The sequence below is a fragment of the Oratosquilla oratoria genome, chromosome 24 (genome assembly GCF_046742065.1).
Source record: "Oratosquilla oratoria isolate Oo_2021 chromosome 24, ASM4674206v1, whole genome shotgun sequence".
NCBI classification, from domain to species: domain Eukaryota; kingdom Metazoa; phylum Arthropoda; class Malacostraca; order Stomatopoda; family Squillidae; genus Oratosquilla; species Oratosquilla oratoria.
In genome coordinates, this window is record NC_134800.1 from 5278627 (window position 1) to 5298919 (window position 20293).

The 20293-nt window shown below is 39.8% G+C and overlaps 1 protein-coding gene across 1 annotated transcript in view; it reads right to left on the reverse strand.

Moving 5' to 3' along the window:
- The window catches only part of LOC143038264 (uncharacterized), a 37792-nt gene extending 29253 nt beyond the window's left edge, over window positions 1-8539 (reverse strand). The window contains exons 1-2 of the mRNA XM_076207282.1: window positions 7528-8539; window positions 4309-7327 (exon numbers count right to left, since the gene is read on the reverse strand). Of these exons, the coding sequence (XP_076063397.1) occupies window positions 4309-6283 (1975 nt within the window). The 5' untranslated portion in view covers window positions 6284-7327; window positions 7528-8539. The remainder of the gene's footprint in view (window positions 1-4308; window positions 7328-7527) is intronic.
- Between the last annotated feature and the right edge of the window lie 11754 nt (window positions 8540-20293).

Genomic DNA, 20293 nt, shown 5'->3' on the forward strand with positions numbered 1-20293 from the left:
ACAAGAGGTCATGAAAAGAAACTAAAAAAGGATAACTATAGAAGAGATCAGAAAAAGAATAGCTTCCCACACAGAGCTGGATATATGGAACAACTTAGATAAAGGAACAGTATGTGCAAATACTATTCAAGATTTTAAGAAAAAATTGATGCCGAGATACAAAGATGGGTCACTATGAGCATAGCTCCCTTCCCGTGTAATACAACTAGGTAAATATAGGGGGTCACTGCAATGCGACCGTTCACAATTTGAATTATCGCAAATTCGACAGTAGCTAATTTATACCCAACCCTCAAGGTTCGACAGCCAGACTCGACAATTCAACATTCAAATCTCGCATCTCGCGCACCACCCACCCAGTCGAATTTGCCGCCACTCTATCTCACTCTCGCCCCAGCCATCATTGTGGCAAGCCACGCTCCGCTGTTCCACCTCCACCATGCTGCACAAATCCACCTTCGGCCCCATCCCTAAGAAACACACTTTCCCGCCTTTCAAAGATAAGCTTGAGCTTATAAGAAAGTGTGAGGCAGGTATGGCTCATTCTGCTGTTGCAGCGGAAATGGGTGTCCCGAGATCAACAGTATCAACAATTTGGGGGAGGACGAGGAGGAGGTGGAGGAGCTAGGTTTGTAAGTCCAGTAAAATGCTCTTTTTTTACATATATTTTGCTAAGTGTTTGTACTATGTGTGTGTGGGAGATGGTTTTATCTTTAAATAAAAGTTGGTTTTTTATTGCAAGTGTTTTTATTTCCAAAAATGTACTGTACAGCAGCTTAATGTGTTTAATAAACAAAATTAGATATAAATGAGGCCTTTAATATTACTGATTTAGTGTAAGTTAGTGTTTTTTAGAGGTCATAGTGATATTTTTTGGGGGGGGGGTCTGGGCTGGAGGTTGGTCCCTATCCCCCCTAATTACAATGTACTGTATTCCTATGGGAAAAACTGCATCATGATTTGACAAAACCCAGGTTCGATCGATGATAGACCGCCCCATCCCTGTCGAATTGAGGTGACCCCCTGTACCTAACAAAGGTGCTCATGCTTCCTACCCAGGTAGAATATTGCTGTACTGTAGATCTGGAATACTAGTCTGTATGAAATATTAATCTACTAGTCCATGACATAAGGGTTTCACCTAAAACTGGGAGACAACACAGGTGAAAATCTCTGTAGTCTGGATGTGAAAAAAAAACAAAGTTTTCTTCATATATTTATAGAGCATATGGGATTACAATGCTTCTATTATACATTTGATTCTGACTTGCATATTAGTATCTTAAAATCAGTATAGTCAACTATATAATAGTCCTTAAAAATATCTTTCAAGAATTTCCATTATAAATGCTAAAACATTGTCATATCTACTATGATACCCCATAAGCATTGTGTATAAATAAACAAATCTCCACCTCTAATTTTGTGAAAGCACCATGATTCTGAAGTCATATTCCATCCACTACTTAATCTTAAGTAATTCACATCTAAGCAGATTAATGAACCAAGAAGTGAAAATTACATATTACAATGGAGATATTTAATCTTTTTCACTCTTAAGAACTGTGTAATAACAATAACAATTGCTCAAAAGTAGGAGTAATTTCCTATTAACCCCTTCCCTGGTAACAGCAAGTATACTTGTTTTCTCATATCTTCTCGTTCAGAGTTGGATAGGTATACTCATCCAAATGTCAATTTACTTTCTGGAACTCACATGTATACTCATCAATATCTAAATTCTGTTAGCCTTTCTTCATTCAAGATGAGTCATCTTGTATGTCTGGCAACACAACATGGCTGTGTAGTGCTGCTTGCTTAATTATTCAGTTGCTTCAAGATATTTGAAGAGTGTATATGCTTAGCTTTTCACCCTTCACCTAACTACATTTTTCTTTTAATTCTAGCATACTATCAGACTACAATAAACACAAATAGTGATTCAAGTGATGATGACATGTCATATAGAAGCCTGGAGGAGCTTGACAGTTTAATGGCATCACATTAGATGAAGACTTCAACAGTAATCACAACTAATTGACTTAAGTCAATGTTGCCATTTACGACTGTCAGAAGAAAGCCTCAACCTTTCACTAGAGCCAGGTATTTCACATAAAATTAATGCAGATATGAAATCTGATTTTTTGTATTTATTTCTATAAGATAATTGACATTATTTTTACTGATATGGCTTTTTTATAACAAGATAACAGAAAAACAAATAATTCTCTATTGAAAAATATAAAAATAGTATCGAAAAAAAAAAAAAAAATCTGACTTTGGAACTCTTTTGGCAAAAAAGGTTACTGGGAAAGGGGTTGAAGGATTTAATTTTCACACATGGGGCACAACACCCCCACTGGAAATGATGTTATCTGACCAAGTGAAATCATATATATGACATATGCTTTCTGATAGCAGTCTCTCCACTGAAAGGTTTCTCATATGTATTGGTTCATCACATGCTTTGTATGGTCACTCTCACATGAGAAAGCGGAAGAACATGAATCATCCTGAGAAGGATTCTCTACTATGTGATGTCTTAAAGTGACAGCACTGTCTCCTGAGAAAATGCCATCCCACAGGTCACTGGAATGTTTTCCTCTGTATGTCATCATGCACAGTTTAACACCACTCTTTTTGAGAAAACTACATACATATACCAAGGCTTTTTCCCCCTTCCAAGGGAGGTAGCCAAAAAGGGAAAGGCATAAAAACACTCCCACCCATTTCATCCCCAAATACACTCCACACCCCTCCCACCCTTCCTCTCATCTGAGCACCTCCTGGATGACGGGTCATCCCTGCACCCCGCCCACCGCCCTGGGTCAGAAGCAGTGTCGCAAGACACAGTACATCCACAGCAAGGCCGCTTCATTTAATCGGCGACCCCCCCCTCTCCGTCCCCCTTTGCATATAAGGAGAGGACGGGGAGAAATCCCTTCGGGCTGCATCAAAATTTACTCACACATACTACCCCACCCCCCACCCCCCCGCCCATTCCTCCTCATGCAGTCACAACTTCATCCATATACAACCATTCTCCACTCACCTCTGTCTTCCGTCCTTTCCCTTCCTTCCTCAACAGACATTCCCCTCTTCCCCAAAGCCCCCTTCACCCCATCCATCCACCTCATCCTAGGACGTCCCCTCATGTTCACTCCCTCCACATCTGCCTTCCATACCTCTTTTACTAGTCTTTCTTCACTCATTCTTTCCATGTGTCCAAACCATCCTAATATTCTTTCATCAACCCTCTCTCCCAAATCCTTTTTCACCCCTGTTCTCCTCCTCACCTCCTCATTTCTCACTCTATCTAGCCTAGTAACCCCCGCCATACTTCTCAGACACCTCATCTCAAACACATTCAAACTCCTTCTCTCTTCTTCTCTTATGTTCCACGTTTCTGCCCCATACAGTGCTGTTGGCACAATCACTCCTTCATACAGTCTCCTCTTCGCATCCATTCCCAAATGTCTATTTCTCATTACACTCTTTAAACCACCAAGGCATTTACTCGCTTCTCTCAATCTACATTCTACCTCCACCTTCACTCCACCTTTTCCTGCTACACTTGCACCCAAGTATCTAAAACTATCCACTTCCTCCAGTCGCTCTCCCTTAATGTTCACTTCCAGTCTACTGCCAATTTCACCCCTTGTACATCTCATCACCTTACTTTTACCCACATTTATCTTTAGCTTTCTTCTATCACATACTCTCCCAAACTCTGCCACCAGCTTCCTCAATCCCTCCTCTGACCCTGCCACAAGCGCAGTGTCGTCTGCAAACAACAGCTGGCTCACCTCCCACTTTTCTCCATTTTCTTTAACCATCTCCAATCCCTGACTCACTACCCTAGCATTCACCTCTCGCACCACCCCATCCATGTATAAGTTGAACAGCCAGGGCGACATAACGCATCCTTGACGAAGTCCCACCTTTACTTCAAACCACTCACTCTCTCCATTTCCAATCCTAACACATGCTCTACTACTCACATAAATAAACTACAGCACAAATATAAAATTGGAGAGGCTTCTCTCATATGTAGGTAATGACAAGCCTTTTGAGAGTCATCATTCTTGAGAAGGATATTCTGTCCAAGGAACAACGAGTTTCTGCATGTGAAGGTCCTGTGAAATGGATTTCAGGGAATGTCATCATCCTGCATTCATCTTCTAAACCTCGAGGAATCTATGAAAGGATATGAGGATGGTTGCCAGCCACTGTAGAATTATGGATCTCCATTAATAAAATTTTATACCAAATCTCACTCCAACATAAAAATCATATTAAAAAACTTCTATCCTGTGTGGATTTTCTTATGGTTATAGAGATTACCCTTTTGTGAGAAAGATGCACAGCATAGATCACACTGGAAAGGCTTCTCCCCTGTGTGGGTCATCATATGGCGTTGGAGAGTAGACTTTTTTGAGAAAGCTGCATCACATAGGTCACACTGGAAAGGTTTCTCCCCCGTGTGGGTCCTCATGTGCATTGTGATATCACCTTTCCTTGAGAAAGCTGCACTGCATATGTCACACTGGAAAGGCTTCTCCCCTGTGTGGGTCATCATATGGCGTTGGAGAGTAGACTTGTGTGAGAAAGCTGCATCACAAAGGTCACACTGGAAAGGTTTCTCCCCCGTGTGGGTCCTCATGTGCATTGTGATATCACCTTTCCTTGAGAAAGCTGCACTGCATATGTCACACTGGAAAGGCTTCTCTCCAGTGTGAGTCATCATATGAGCTTTGAGAGTAGACTTGTCTGAGAAAGCTGCATCACAAAGGTCACACTGGAAAGGTTTCTCCCCTGTGTGGGTCCTCATATGCCTTTTGAGTATATACTTCACTGAGAATGCTGCACTGCATTTGTCACAGTGGAAAGGCTTCTCTCCAGTGTGGGTCATAACATGCCTATCAAGGCTTCTCTTCAACGAAAAAGCTGTATCACATAGGTCACAGTGGAAAGGTTTCTCCCCTGTGTGGGTTCTCATATGCCTTTTGAGAGTACTCTTCTGTGAGAAAGCTGCACTGCATATGTCACAGTGGAAAGGCTTCTCTCCAGTGTGGGTCATCACATGCTCCTTGAGAGTTTCCTTCCGTGAGAAAGCTGCATCGCATAGGTCACAGTGGAAAGGCTTCTCTCCACTGTGAGTGATCATATGGGCTTTGAGAATAGTCTTTCGTGAGAAAGCTGCATCACATAGGTCACACTGGAATTGTTTCTCCCCTGAGTGGGTCCTCATATGCCTTTTGAGTCTACCCTTCAGTGAGAATGCTGCACTGCATATTTCACAGTGGAAAGGCTTCTCTCCAGTGTGGGTCATCACATGCTCATTGAGAGTTTCCTTCCGTGAGAAAGCTGCATCACATAGGTCACACTGGAATTGTTTCTCCCCTGAGTGGGTCCTCATATGCCTTTTGAGTCTACCCTTCAGTGAGAATGCTGCACTGCATATTTCACAGTGGAAAGGCTTCTCTCCAGTGTGGGTCATCACATGCTCATTGAGAGTTTCCTTCCGTGAGAAAGCTGCATCGCATAGGTCACACTGGAAAGGCTTCTCTCCAGTGTGGGTCATCTTATGGGTTTTGAGAGAACCCTTCTGTGAGAAAGCTGCACTGCATATGTCACAGTGGAAAGGTTTCTCCCCTGTGTGGGTCCTCATGTGTATTGTGATATCACCTTTCCTTGTGAAAGCTGCACTGCATATGTCACAGTGGAAAGGCTTCTCTCCAGTGTGAACCATCATATGGGTTTTGAGAGTACCCTTCCGTGAGAAATTTGCATTACATAGGTCACAGTGAAACGGCTTCTCTCCAGTGTGGGTCATCACATGCCTATTGAGGTTTCTCTTCCTCGAAAAAGCTGCATCACAAAGGTCACACTGGAAAGGTTTCTCCCCCGTGTGGGTCCTCATGTGCATTGTGATATCACCTTTCCTTGAGAAAGCTGCACTGCATATGTCACAGTGGAAAGGCTTCTCTCCAGTGTGAGTCATCATATGGACTTTGAGAGTAGACTTGAGTGAGAAAGCTGCATCACATAGGTCACAGTGGAAAGGTTTCTCCCCTGTGTGGGTCCTCATATGCCTTTTGACATTAGCCTTTAGTGAGAAAGCTGCACTGCATATGTTACAGTGGAAAGGCTTCTCTCCAATGTGAGTCATCATTTGGCATTTGAGAGTAAACTTTTTTGAGAAAGCTGTATCATAAAAGTCACACTGGAAAGGTTTCTCCCCTGTGTGGGTCATTCTATGATTTTTGAGATCAGATATCATATGGGTTTTGGGAACAATGCTCGGTGAGAAACATGCATTGCATAGGTCACACTGTATAGACTTCTTCCTTTTATTGATTGTCACATGTTTTTTAAATTATACTTATGTCAGAAAGCTCCATCACATTCAAAAGTTTTCTCTCCTGTGTGGGTCATCACATCTTTGGAGAGTGCCTTTCCGTGATAATGGTGTATCGCATAGGTCACACTTAACCTGTTTCTCTTCTATGTGGGTATATAGCTTTTAAAATTACACTTTCTGGTGAATGATACACAGCAGAGGTCACACTGGAAAGGTTCTCTTGTATGTGGGTTACCATACAGTTACTGAGATTATCATTCTAGGAAAAAGCTGTCACAATGGTCACACAGACATGGCCTCTCCACTGTGTGGGTCATCAAATGTTCTTTGAGATGATCCTTTCCTAGGAAAACTCCATGGCATAGGTTATTCTAGGAAAGTTTCTCCCCTGTAGGTCATGACATACTTTTTTGAGAGTATCCTTTTATGAGGAAGCTTGCATCACAAAAGTCACACTAGATCAGCTTCTCTCCTGTTTCATCACATACACTTTGAAATGTTTCTTTTATGAATAAATTCATTGCACTAATCACATTGGAAAGTCTGCTGTCTTGTGTGGGTCATCACCTAATTTGAGACTGCTTTCACGGGAAAAAAAAGTTTTGCAGATTACATTGGGAAAGTTTCTGTCCTATGTGGGTCATCACATGTCTATTGATAAAGCTAAACCACAAAGGTCACATTGGTAGGTCCCTCTCTTGTGTAAGTCATCCCATTTTCCTTTAATGAAATGCTGCATTGCAAATGTCACATTAGAAATGCTTATTCTATGTATTTCATTATATATATTTTGAGATGACCCTTTTGTGAGAATGATGCATCAGATCACATTGGAAAGGATTCTTCCTTTGTATTTCATGGCATGTATTTGAATGTTCAGGAAGACAAGATGAGCTGAAGATCCCTATGGTTCTGATATGGGGAATATTCCAAACCACACTTATATGATTCAAAATTACATTTCTGGAAAAAAAAAATAATAATAATAATAATAACAACTTAAAATCCTCCTAATCAATCTAGTCCAAAATGGCTTGATATAGATAACAGGATTACAAGATCTAAGAGAGTTCTAAATTGCCTAACAAGTTATGAAATGCCAAGGGACACAGAAAAGACACCAAAGAAGTCTACATTCATGAGGAAACTCAATCCTAACTTACCCATCCCACATGTTGGTGGAAACTTCTTTTTTTCTGTAAAGATCATCAAAGAGAATAGAGAAATGTTATTTCCTAATGAATAGCAGACATGGTTCCAAACATAAATGCTTTTGCAAGACTTATCTTTTACAAATGTACAATACAGTTACCTCAAAACATGGCAAGAGCAAAGAAAAAGGTAACACTAAAAGTTACAACTGGAAAAAGGTTATTAGTTGTTTTTAAGGGTTCTGTTATTAGATTACTTGCCATCTTCTGTTTGTGGAAAATATCAACAATACAAACCATGGACTGAAATCCATCATACCCAAACTTTCTGGTAACACATTTTTGATCAATACATCTCCACTGGTTGCCAAAAAAGACAAGAATCATTTGCAAAATATATCTTCTCACCTATAAAATAATACAATCCAGAAGGGACCAATGACGGGTAACTCCTTGATATGGTCCCGATGGATAACAGAGAATTGTCTCCCCTGAATGCCTATCTTCAGAAGACACACCCCCTACCTCCATTTGAAGGCGGAACTCCACTGAACTGTCACTCCATCCCCAGACAAATTCCAAATATAGTCCTTTACCATTACACATAAATAAGTTGGCAACTGCTGACTACACCCCTCCTATTGTTTTCACCCATTGAGGTGATTCAGGTTTTCAGTCAGTGAAATTCATGGCAGCATTATCATCAGAATCCACCAAACTTATATATTGGAAAGATAAACTAATTCTAACTTTTTGACAAACATCATAGCTACTAATGCATCAACTAACCATCAAATGTTTGAGAACTTTTCCCCAATACTCTTGTATTTGACATGCTTCCAGCTAACTCAAGACACATCAAAAACTAAAAATATCAAAAAGACTAAAGAATCATTCTTTCTTGAGAGGTGCTATCAAGAACCAAAAACTGTGCTGATAAAGCTCTTTTAGGAGGGTGGTAACAAAAACACAAGAGCAAAAGCATAGTGATCTGAGCTTTATTAACTAGTAGCACTTGTTAACCTAATTAAAAATGGGTATCTTTTCTTACATTATTTTCTGTTTTGCTTTCAGACTGTGGTGATACTTTTGGTTGAATAAAGCCTAAAGTAAGCTTCTGAATATTCTTTGAAAATACCTCAGTTTATTCAACCAAATACTTGTGTTTGATCTGAAGATGGACAAGTTCCTGAGACCCAATACCCTGGATATATCTCCCAACTTGCCTATTGCTGCACAAGAATGGAATCATTGGAATTGTACTTTCTCTATATTCCTGAAATCCATTGCAAGCCTTAATCCTAACAAGCTGGATACATTGATCAATTTTGTCTCTTCAACTGTATATGGTTACATTGCAGTGTTCTACCTATGATTCAGTCATAAATCTTTTCAAAGTCCTCTATATCAAGCCCAAAAATAAAGTGTTCACAAGACATCTATTGGCTACTCATAGGCAGCATGAATGGGAGTGAATAGATGATTATCTTCAAGAGCTTCAGCTGCTCAGCAAGGACTATTACTTTAAGACTTACTGCTTCACAGAATCAGAATGACTACATACAGGATTCTTTCATCAATAGTTTGCTCTCTCATACAATCAGGCAACGACTGCTTGAAAACAAAACTTTGGACTTTTTGATCAAGATAGGGCACTCAATGTTGATCAGAAGACCTCGGAGTCTTGTTCTTGTTTTACTGGCTCTGGTGTTAGTGCTGCTATGACATCCGAGCCTGTTCGAACCAATGATGTGATCTGTGCTGCTGTAACATATGAAACTACTTATTTTGCTGAAAGGACCTATGCTACTGCCAATTCAAAGTCCTGATGCTATTTCTGTAGGGGTCCCCATCATAATTGTGGACAGTGTCCTGCAAGAAACATCACTTGTCCTAAGTGTAACAAATGAGAACATTTTGCTAAAGTGTGCCAGTCTACTACAATTTCTACTTCTGCATCTAATCTTCTACACTAGCAGTCATCTTTGCTTCTTCCCTGGAACTACTATAGCGACCAACTGTGTATGTTTTGATAGGTAATAATTAACCAACTGCTCTTATCGACACAGGGAGCTCTGAATCTTTCATCTCCCACTGATCTGCCAAGAACCACAAGTTGAAGGTTGTCCCGATGACTATGGCTTCTTCATCACACACATCTCCTGTGAAGGGATGCTGCACAGTTGACATCAATTTGAAAAGCGAGTGCTACTACAAGGCTTTCTGTACTGTCAGACTTGTGATGTCATTCTTGGGTCAAGACTTCATCAGCCAGCACTCTAGTGTTACTATGGACTTTATGGGATCCAAGAAGGATTTAAATATCTCTAACCCTGCCACTTGTAGTATACTGTCTGCTTTGGTGAATACACCTTTCTCTTCAAGTCTTGGTCCTTATTGCAAACTCATTGCAACTAAATCTTGGAGATTTGGGGATGATGATAAGAAGTTCATAAGGTCTGAAATTAACAAGATGCTACATGATGGTGTAATTGAGAAAAGCACATCTTCATGGAAGGCGCAAGTCCTTGTTGTGTCCAAAGAGCGCCACCAAAACACAAGGGTTGTTGACAATGGATTAACCATCGATAAATTCACTCATTTGGATATGTATCCTTTTCCAAAAATAGATGGCCTTGTTACAGAATTGTCTCATTACAAGTACTATAGTTCATTGGATGTGAAAAGTGCTTATCACCAGATGCCTATGCAGGAAGAAGACAAGCCTGCCTTTGAAGAGAAAGGTAACCTATATCAGTTCAGCAGAGTACCATTCTGAGTTATGAACAGCATTGCTTGCTTCCAAAGAATTAATGACATCATCATCAAGCAACATGATCTGCATAGAACCTATGCTTATATGGACAACATTGTCATAGCAGGGTTGACGCAGCTGGAACATGATGAAAACTTGGTGGAGTTTCAAGAAGCTGCCCGGTTCCACAACCTTACCTTCAACAAGACTAAATCTATCATTTCCAAAAAATCTATACATTTTCCTGGTTACACAATAACACACAGTTTTCTCAAACCAGATCCTGAATGTTTATGTCTATTAAAGGAATTACCACTCCCTAAGGACCATACTTCCTTAAAAGACTGTACTTCATTATAAGACCCAACGATAGGGTTCTGGTTGAAAAACTCCTCCAAGACCCTCTTATGTGTCCGCCTCTTTTTTTTTTTTTTTTTTATGACTGTCTCCTTTAGGAGCTACATAGAGTAGGATAATGATAATATGCAATGACATATTTTCATAATTACATTAGTTTATGGTATGTTTCTGAAAGATTTATACTATTTTCTTTCTTTAAAATACAGAATCCCACCAGGGAAAAAAAAGGACAATAATAAATGACATTCACCTTCCTAGTCTCTCTGCTCCCACTGTTTACAGCCTCCACTATCCTCTATGTTCCTCTCCCTTCCAAGGCAGGGAGATAACGCATACATGATTGTGTGGTTTCTCAATGTGGAACTGCGCATGATGTTTTCTTTACATTTGGCTGGGCATTTCAAAATATAACATTCTCATATTTTTCTGATTGTGCCAGTTCATTTTAAGATGCATTTCAACTTGTGGTTGTGGAAAGAATGAGTGACAAATTATCCAAATATAGAGTGGAAAGTAGAGGTGGATGGAGTGAAGTTGAGGGGGAGACAATGTGAAATGGATGGGGTGAAAAAGGGTTTTGAGAAAGAAATGTCTGCTGAGTAGAGAAGGATGGGGTTAGGTGGGACTGGAGAACAGTTGTGGATGGATGATAATTTGATGCTCGCCAAAGGGATTTCTCATTGTCTTCTATTTTTCGCATTAAGAGACAAGGAGGGAGGGTCGAGTTTTGATGAAGCAACTGCCCTTACTCTGTATTTGCTGTCTTGCTTCTGACATGGGTAGTGGGCAGGAGCAAGGAATAACCCTTCATCTGTGAGGAGTTTAGATGAGAAACAAATTTTGGTGGTTGAGGGTGGGTGCATACAAAATTTTCAATTTCTTCTCTTTTGCATTTGAAATCTCCACTTTTTTTATGGAATGGTTATTTACCCAGTTGTATTATATGGGAAGGGAGCTATGCTTGTGGTGACCTGTCTTTGTATCTTTCAGCATCAAGTTTTTTCTTAAAATCTTGAATAGTATTTGCACACACTGTTTCTTTATCTAAGTTATTCCAGGTATCCAGCACTCTGTGTGGGAAGCTATTCTTTTTCTGATCTCTTCTATTATTATCCTTTTTGAGTTTCTTTTCATGACCTCTTGTTTTTTCATTGTCATTTTTTAGTAAGTCATTCCTATCAAGGATGTTAGAGTAGGTTTGGTTAGGTGCTATTGGACAATTCAAGTTTCACGTTAGATATCTGTACTTGCATGATTCTGGAATCTTACTACTTTGGCCGGTTAATTACTTACAATGTACTGGTTAGAGGTCCAGCAGCCATACTATGAATTTTTATGGCTAGGGTTACAGCACACTTTTGCACATGATTCAACAGAGTTCCACTTCCATTCTTCCTCCCACTTCAAGTTGGAAATTCAAAATGGCTGAAGCTGATGAGCTGCTCCAGTTGACATTTTAAGTTAATTCCAAATCTATTTTGTTTAAAGAGTTGCAAGATACAGTTCAAACCTATGAACAAGAACATTATTGTAAGCTGTATGGTAGGTTTGGTTACGTAAACAGGCAGTCATAATAGCAAATACACCACAAATGATACAATGCTGGGTAAAATTTTAGTTGTGCACACCTATGTGATATAGCAATAGAAAATTAACGATTTTGTCAATTATAATAGATCAATGTAATATGCAATTTTCTTGGCAGAACTTGATAACAAAAATGTTGCTAAATCCTATTTTCTAATGAACAAGGTTGCGGTGGCTGAATGATACGCCATGTTTGTTTTGATGGGTGCCAAGGTCGAAGAATTATAAAGATGATAAATTAGTCTATTCTAACCTAATCTACCTAACTTAACATAACCTATGTAATGTAACCAATATTTAGTAATTCAGTACCTCAAATTCTAAAGATCATCTGGGTTATCGTCGTTGTCATGGATGCTGACAGCCTGATTATTATTGTACCTCGGGCAATTAACAGACAACGGCAAAACCCCGCGTTCTCTCATAAAGTCTAAGGAAGCCCTATTGTCTTTGTAACAGTGCTTTTCAATATCACCTGGAGTTGGAGAACACCTGGTCCACAAAGTGAAAGACGTCGTCTGATAGTGACATGACTGGCATGGTGTCCATAACATATCCTAGTGGCTTAGTAAATTTGCTGGTGGTATGTTTTTTTGTGTTTTATTTCTACCAAGAAAATACCATATTACATTCATGTATTATGATTTACAAAATTGGATATCTTTATCATTTCTGGTTGAACATTTCATACATTTTCCTTAGATTTGGAGTTTACAATTGCTCCATCGTGCTAACTCGTAAGCCTCCTAGAAGTGTTAAGGAATGGAAATGATAATTATAGTGACTTTAATGTTTTGATAAACAGCAAAATAATTATAAGGAAACCTTATGAATAAACATTATACTTTAAACCATAATTTTTGGTTGATTACGTGATGACGTTCTAGTTGCAATATACTTAAAAGGGGAAATTTATATACATAAAAAAGTAAGGCAAAACTAAGTCTGCGGACATGCTTTCAACACTAGTTCAGTAAGGTATTACGTAGCACTGTGGGTGGAGCTTTTTCACTAGTAGTCATATGTACAAAATTGTACATGGTCATACACCTTAATTAGTTAATACCTTAACCTTCATCACAATTAATCCACGTACATTCTGTAAAGCAGTCAGGGTAAAGTCCCTTCAACACTTCATCTGGTACATCATGTTAAACACAGGGTGAGTGATGTTTCCTTACCTATTTATCATATTATTATCAGGTGTATGATGCCTTATATACTCTTATTATTGTTTCTGATTGATACATGTGTATTCTTTTTTATAAAAAAAGAAAAAAAAAACAACATTCTATAATGTAAACATAATTGTGATCGATTACAGACTTAGATCCCTGGTCCTCCGGACTGCAATCGATCACAATTTTGTTTCCTACATATTCATGATTTTTAGAAAGTTGATACTTATTCAACAATGAGAAACAGCAATAAAAGTACATGAGCCACAATATATTTGATACTAACATAATGAATAGGTACATCGGGTCCCCAAGGAAACACTAGATGTACCCACAATGTACCAAGGTAAAGGTTTTCGCAGTTTCGAAGTAGGCAATCGATTACAATTATATTTACTACATATTCAAAACTTTATTTTTCATAAAGTAAATACATAATGTATTAATAGGAAGCAACAACAAGAGTATATAATGCCCAATGGCTCAAAAAGGCGGAATTAGTGGCTAAATTAACCGAGGTAACGGACATAGCTAACCATATACCTGGAAATAGCACTTGTGATCAAGTGGATGCGGGGAAGGTAAAGAAAATACTACAATAGGCTTTCAGCGAGAGTACGTTCGAGTCGTTTAATCGGCTGCAAAGAATGCGACAGTCTGGCGAACAGGTTGATGTTTTCGCTAACGAAATCAGAAAATTGGCTGGCCTGTCTACGTTCGTGGGTGAAGGCTTGGAGAAACTCGTGAAGATGGTGTTTGTGAATAGCTTTCCAGTTCGCATATCTGCCGGACTACAGGAAATAAATAATGTGGTGACGGCGAGTATGGACGAATTGATAGCTCGCGCTAGGCTTCTCACGAGGACAAAGAAGGATGGGCCTTTGGCGGCTGCGGCGACAAAGCAGCCGCCACCGGCCCTTGGGTCGAGATGCCATAAGAACATAAGAATAAAGGAGACTGCAAGAGACCATAAGGCCTACACTAGGCAGCTCCGTATCCATCACCACCTGTCGTCCCCATCCATAAAGTTGTCTAATAGTTTTTTAAAACAACTGATAGTTTCAGCGCTTACTACATGGTTACTAAGTTCATTTCATTTATCGACCAACCTATTGGTAAACTAATTCTTGCCTATTTCCTTCTTAAATCTAAATTTGTCCAGTTTATAACCATTACTGCGAGTCCTGCCCTGTTGTTTTATTATGATGACCTTGTTTGCATCACCCTTGTTATAACCTTTGACCCACTTGAACACTTCTATTAGATCACCCCGCACTCTGCGTCTTTCCAGAGTGTAAGTTTAAGTGTCTAAGCCTTTCTACGTAAGGCAAATTCCTAAGTCCATGTATCATTTTGGTCATTCTTCTCTGTACTGATTCTATTGAATCGATGTCCATTCTGTAGGACGGAGACCAAAACTGTACCGCATAGTCAAGGATGGGTGTAACTATCGCTAGAGTTTAATAATTACCTCTGCACTTCTATTCGTTACCGTCCTGGCAATGACACCTAATGCTCTGTTAGCTTTATTTCTGGCGCTAATGCACTGCTTCCTGGTTTTAAGGTCCGGACTCACCAGAACTCCCAAGTCCCTCTCGCATTCAGATTTGCCTAAAAACGTGTTATCTAAGCTGTATCTATTTTCGGGGTTGTGTAGTCCTACGTTTAACACGCTACACTTAAGAGATATAAACCCTATGACAATAGAGAATGGAAAACGGGGGAGTCCAGGGGTGAGCACAGCGGATGACGGGGGTCATCTAGGGTTCATTGCTATGTGTGTCGGAGACTAGGTCACTTCGCGAGGAACTGTAGAGAGGTGGAGCTCATCTGTTACTAATGCAATCAGCTCGGGACATATGGCTCAACACTGCAAGCAGGGAAATGGGCGAAGGGCGGCCGCTGCGCAAACAGCCGCCGAGGAAATGTAAGGACGCCGTCCAGCCATATGACGATTGTGGATGTCTGGTTGAGAGACACTTCTTTCGGGCTGCTTACCGGACGGGCGGAAATGGAATAGTAGAGCGACACCATCGCACGATTAAGTCCATTGCCGAGAGGCAGACTTCTGGTAAAACATGTCCCTTAGGTCAGCCCAAGACGAAGGCTCGGTTCCTCAAAGAGCCTTATTTGAAAATGATTGCCGACATCCCCGGGTAGGGCCGGGGCTACCAATCAATACTGAAGATGGTCCCGCCTCAGTACAGATGGGGGAGGAGGTACGGGTATAGATGAAAAAAAAAAAAAAAAAAAAAAAAAAAAAAAAAAAAAAAAAAATCGCGTTTTTTATTATAAAAAACTTTTTATGTTTTCTTTTTTTAATCTCGTCCAGATTTGTTCAGATATTAAATATCTAGTATATAAAAACAGGTGCAAGTATGTTATTCATCCCTCCACATATGTGCATCTGTTTTATTCAAAGAGGCATTCGACAGAGTATAAAAATAAACAAGCAATTGACCATTTTAGTCACTGTCAGATGCTGCAGGCCTGCAACAAGTGTAGATGCTGTATATGGCCCAGTATGGCTATTGGCTGGCTACCTTACAAAATTTACCTTTTATCTTAGCATACTCTTCAAAGATTAAACATTCCAATTTTCCATAGTGACCCTGGACGTTGCCTAAACACAGATCCGCCACTTGGACAATGGGAAAGGGGTTAACATAGTAATGGGGGGAAACTGTTGTACTCCCCGCCACCCATCAAGGCTCAGAGCTTACTTTCTACCTGACTTTTTGCTCGCTATCCCTTAACTTTAACCTACAATTTTGTAAGGTAGCCAGCCAATAGCCATACTGGCCCATATACAGTATCTACACTTGTTGCAGGCTTGCAGCACCTGACTGACTAAAATGGTAAATTACTTGTTTATTCTTATACTCTGTCTATTACCTCTTTGAATAGGATAGATCATATGTGGAGGGATGAATAACATACTTCCACCTGTTTTTATATACTAAATATTTAATATCTGAACAAATTTGGACGAGATTTAAAAAAAACAACAACAATAAAACAAGTTTTTTATAAAAAAAAAACGCGATTTTTTTTCATCACAATTAACAAAACATAATTGGACCACAAGCCCTCTGCTGAATAAATAAATGAAAATAATTAATTTAATAATAGGGTTGTAAGGTGGCAGGCAGACGAATTCCTTCCGCCCACGGACGGTTTCTTTCAAGGACAACGGGCCTCCTTACCCAAGAGAAGCCCCTATGAGGCCCATCGAATAGAACGACTCTTTCATCGCGGGACCACAGCTGCGCGGACCACCACGGATCAGAAGGTCACCTAGTGACCTCCTTCTCCATACATCTTTCAAGATCACCAAACAACATGAGAACTCGCTCAGCCAGGGTCAGAGTTCGCTTCTACGGCTCTCACGACCCCAAGATCTTCTATTGGCTGCCCTTCTTATGGGTACGCCCATTTTTGATAACGATTAATACATAATTGGCTGCCTTCTTGTGGGCACGCCCATTTTTGTAATTAGCTAGGAAAACCTGGCATCTCCGAAGTCGTCTTCGGACCTGCCAGCCATGTTTTGTATTAGAACTAGGCAGACCTCAATAAAGAAGAAAACTCACCAACGTGTTTGGAAGTATCAAACCAACCTTCCAACAGTGTTATAACATAACTTATACGTATACAAGTTAGTTTTGGTTAGTTTGTACTACTCAACACTAAGCTTGAAGTTGATTGTTAGTCTACCATTGACCACTACATGAACGGATTCCTGCATTCTCTCTCCTCTGCAACGTATATTAATTGTATGACTTGTCAAATAAGAGTGATAGATGTCATTAGTAAGTCAAGAAAAATGTGTCGTCTGCTACACCATTTTGAGTATTTCGCTGTTTGTCACATTTTTAAGGTAGTTACTATTTAACAAAGAAAAAAGAAAAGAAAAAGAAAAAAAAAACATGTAAATGAACAGACACGAAAATGTAATAAAAAAGAATACCGGGCGAGTTGCTATTCTTGTCCGAAACATTTTTAAAACTGTGCAAAAAACTAAGTGGGGCAACTATACATTGTAAAATTAATAAATCATATCAAAACATGAAACCACAGAAAATGGAAGTGCCCTAACACCATAGAAAACCTTAAGTGAGGGGTATACTGATTTATTTGATATTCTAACATAGAAAAATTATTGTAATATGGTTATTTTCCTTGCTGAGTTATTTTAAAACAAAATATATAAAAGAAAAACGAAAATATCCTTTTTTTCTAAACAGCACGGTTTTTTTTTTAGTTGCATTTCTAGGTACGGGTAAGGCCAAAGGATGGTAATTGCACGTCACAATGGACGAGAAGGATCGTAACTGAGGTCAATTCACGGAACATCTCTGTCGAGGATCTTCGTCGTGTGGTGACAAAGAAAACGAGGTAGAGAGTCACAACGTGGTAGTGAACGAGGGAGCGGCACCCCGGAGACCCCAGCGCGACAGACATCCTCCAAAATGGCTACAGGGCTACCAAATAGGAAATGGAGTAGACGAAGAATAGGTGAATCTCGAAGTCAAGGAGGGGAAGGGGTGAATGTAGCACAGACGCGGGTGCGCAGTTGGCACCCTTGGGGCTGGATCAAAAGGTGAGAGTGAGGCGGGGGTGCCCGCTGGGACGCCGGGCGTCGGTGCGGGCAGGGCCCCGACCGGGGAGGCACGTTTTTGCGGGGCGGCACTTTTGGTGAAAAGAAGGTAAAGCAAGTTCCCCCTAATGTACTTTTAATGCATCATTTCTTTATCATGAGTTATGTGTATGAATGATGTGTGTATAAACGTTGTTTTGTGGATGAATGTTACATGTGAATTGTGCTAATGACTATCAGATATGGAAAGTGGTGGTGGTTGTGGCATGTGGTGGGGGGGCGGCACTTACCCATGTCGGGACCCTATGACGGATTAATAGATAGCAGTAACTTCCGTTACATTCTTCTTAACCCATTCAACTCCGATGACAAGATGTCTTGTCATTTGGTCAAATAAAACAAAAAATCATAAAACACCAAAATGTTTGATCAAACACCAGAAAAATATGACGTCAGTCCTCGCTTCGCTCGCAGCGAAGCGAGGACTGACGTCATATTTTTCTGGTGTTTGATCAAACATTTTGGTGTTTTATGATTTTTTGTTTTATTTGACCAAATGACAAGACATCTTGTCATCGGAGTTGAATGGGTTAAGTTAACAAAGTAACAATTAATGAAGTAAACTTTTTGGTTAATGGATTGGCGATTAACGAAGTTAACTTTTTGGAGCGGTGCCCACCATTGGTAAATAGGTAGAGTCCCCCTAAGGAAACACCCAGTGTTCCACCTGATGTACCAAGTAAAGAGGACCTTCACCCAGATCCCAGATACAAAAAATGGAATACAATGAGAAATCCTTTCAGGCAGTGTCAAATGATCGTCCATACACAACTATTCTCCACTTGCACCTATCCCCAGCCTTCTCCTTTCCCTACTCAACATTCTCCTCTTCCTCATAGCGCCTCTTCACCCTATCCACCCATCTTTCGGTTTTCCCCTCAAGTTCACTCCATCCACCTCTACTTTCCACACTATTTTTTCTAATCTCTCCTCATTCATTCTTTCCACCACCACAAGTTAAAATGGATCTTGAAAACAAATGTTCACATTCAGATCAAATGGTGCCAGCAACCCAATCTCAGTAATAGATGTAATGTGAATTTATCATAAGTGCCTTGTTCCTTGGTCATGTTACCTAATTCATCATGGAATAAATCAATCGGACTGATTTCTGAGTATCTTGTGCCCACTGGGATACATGTACTCATATATATCTGTATTATGATAGGTTAAGTGTATATATACATACATATATATATATATATACATATATATATATATACATATATTATACATATACACATTTATATACACACACACACACACACACTTTCAACGAACGGACGGCTTGACGAACGCTCTGAAGAAAAGTGAAGATTGTGGATACCAACGCAAAGAGAAGTGCCTTTTTGTATTTGCAGGGGGGGGGGAATTGCTCGTGAGGTAGAGGGAAAGTAAGGAAAGAGGAGAGGGGGAGGGATTACTGGGGAAATGGAAGGTAATGAGGAGGTGGAGGAAATGGCCCTGACGGGCCGCCGGGTAGACAAAAGACCCCAAGACGAGTTGGATGATGACATGTCTAATAGGAATGTGAAGATTAGAGGTATAGATAGGAGCAATATAGCAGAAAGTGATGAGAATATTTTCAAGGGATTTAAAGAGAGTGGGGGGGACTCAAACCCCCCCCGACTGACAAGACTAGAGATGAAGGTTGATAAGGTGATCGAAGACTTGGAGAGTAGGTTAGGTCATATGAACACCATTTTAAAAAGGGTTGAAAGATTGGAAGAACTGGAAAAGGCGAATAAAAACTTAACTGATGAAATAGAAGAACTAAAAAGACAGTTAAGAGAGGTAAAGGGGGAGAATGAGGAATTGAAGAAGAATAGTAAAGAAAACAGAGAAACAATAGCTAAAGAAAGTAAAAATTGGAAGCAAACCCAAGAAGGAAATAAGATTTCATTCACTGACATAGTCAAACAGCAATTGAAAGAACATACTGAAGACTCAGTTATTAAAGTGATGAGACAAAAGGAGAATATAGTAAGGGATTTAGCAGACAAGAAGAAATGTATAATTATATTAGGAATGGAAGAGAAACACAACACAGATAGAACCACAAGAATCAAAGAGGAAAATGAAAAAGTAAGCCAATTACTAGAATCAGTTCAGGAAGAGGAACCAGGAATTATGAAACAAATCGAAGAGAAATTTAGACTCGGAAAGTATAGCACAGACAAGACCAGACCAATTAAGATTAAATTCAAGTCACAAACAACGGCAGAGAATATCTTATCC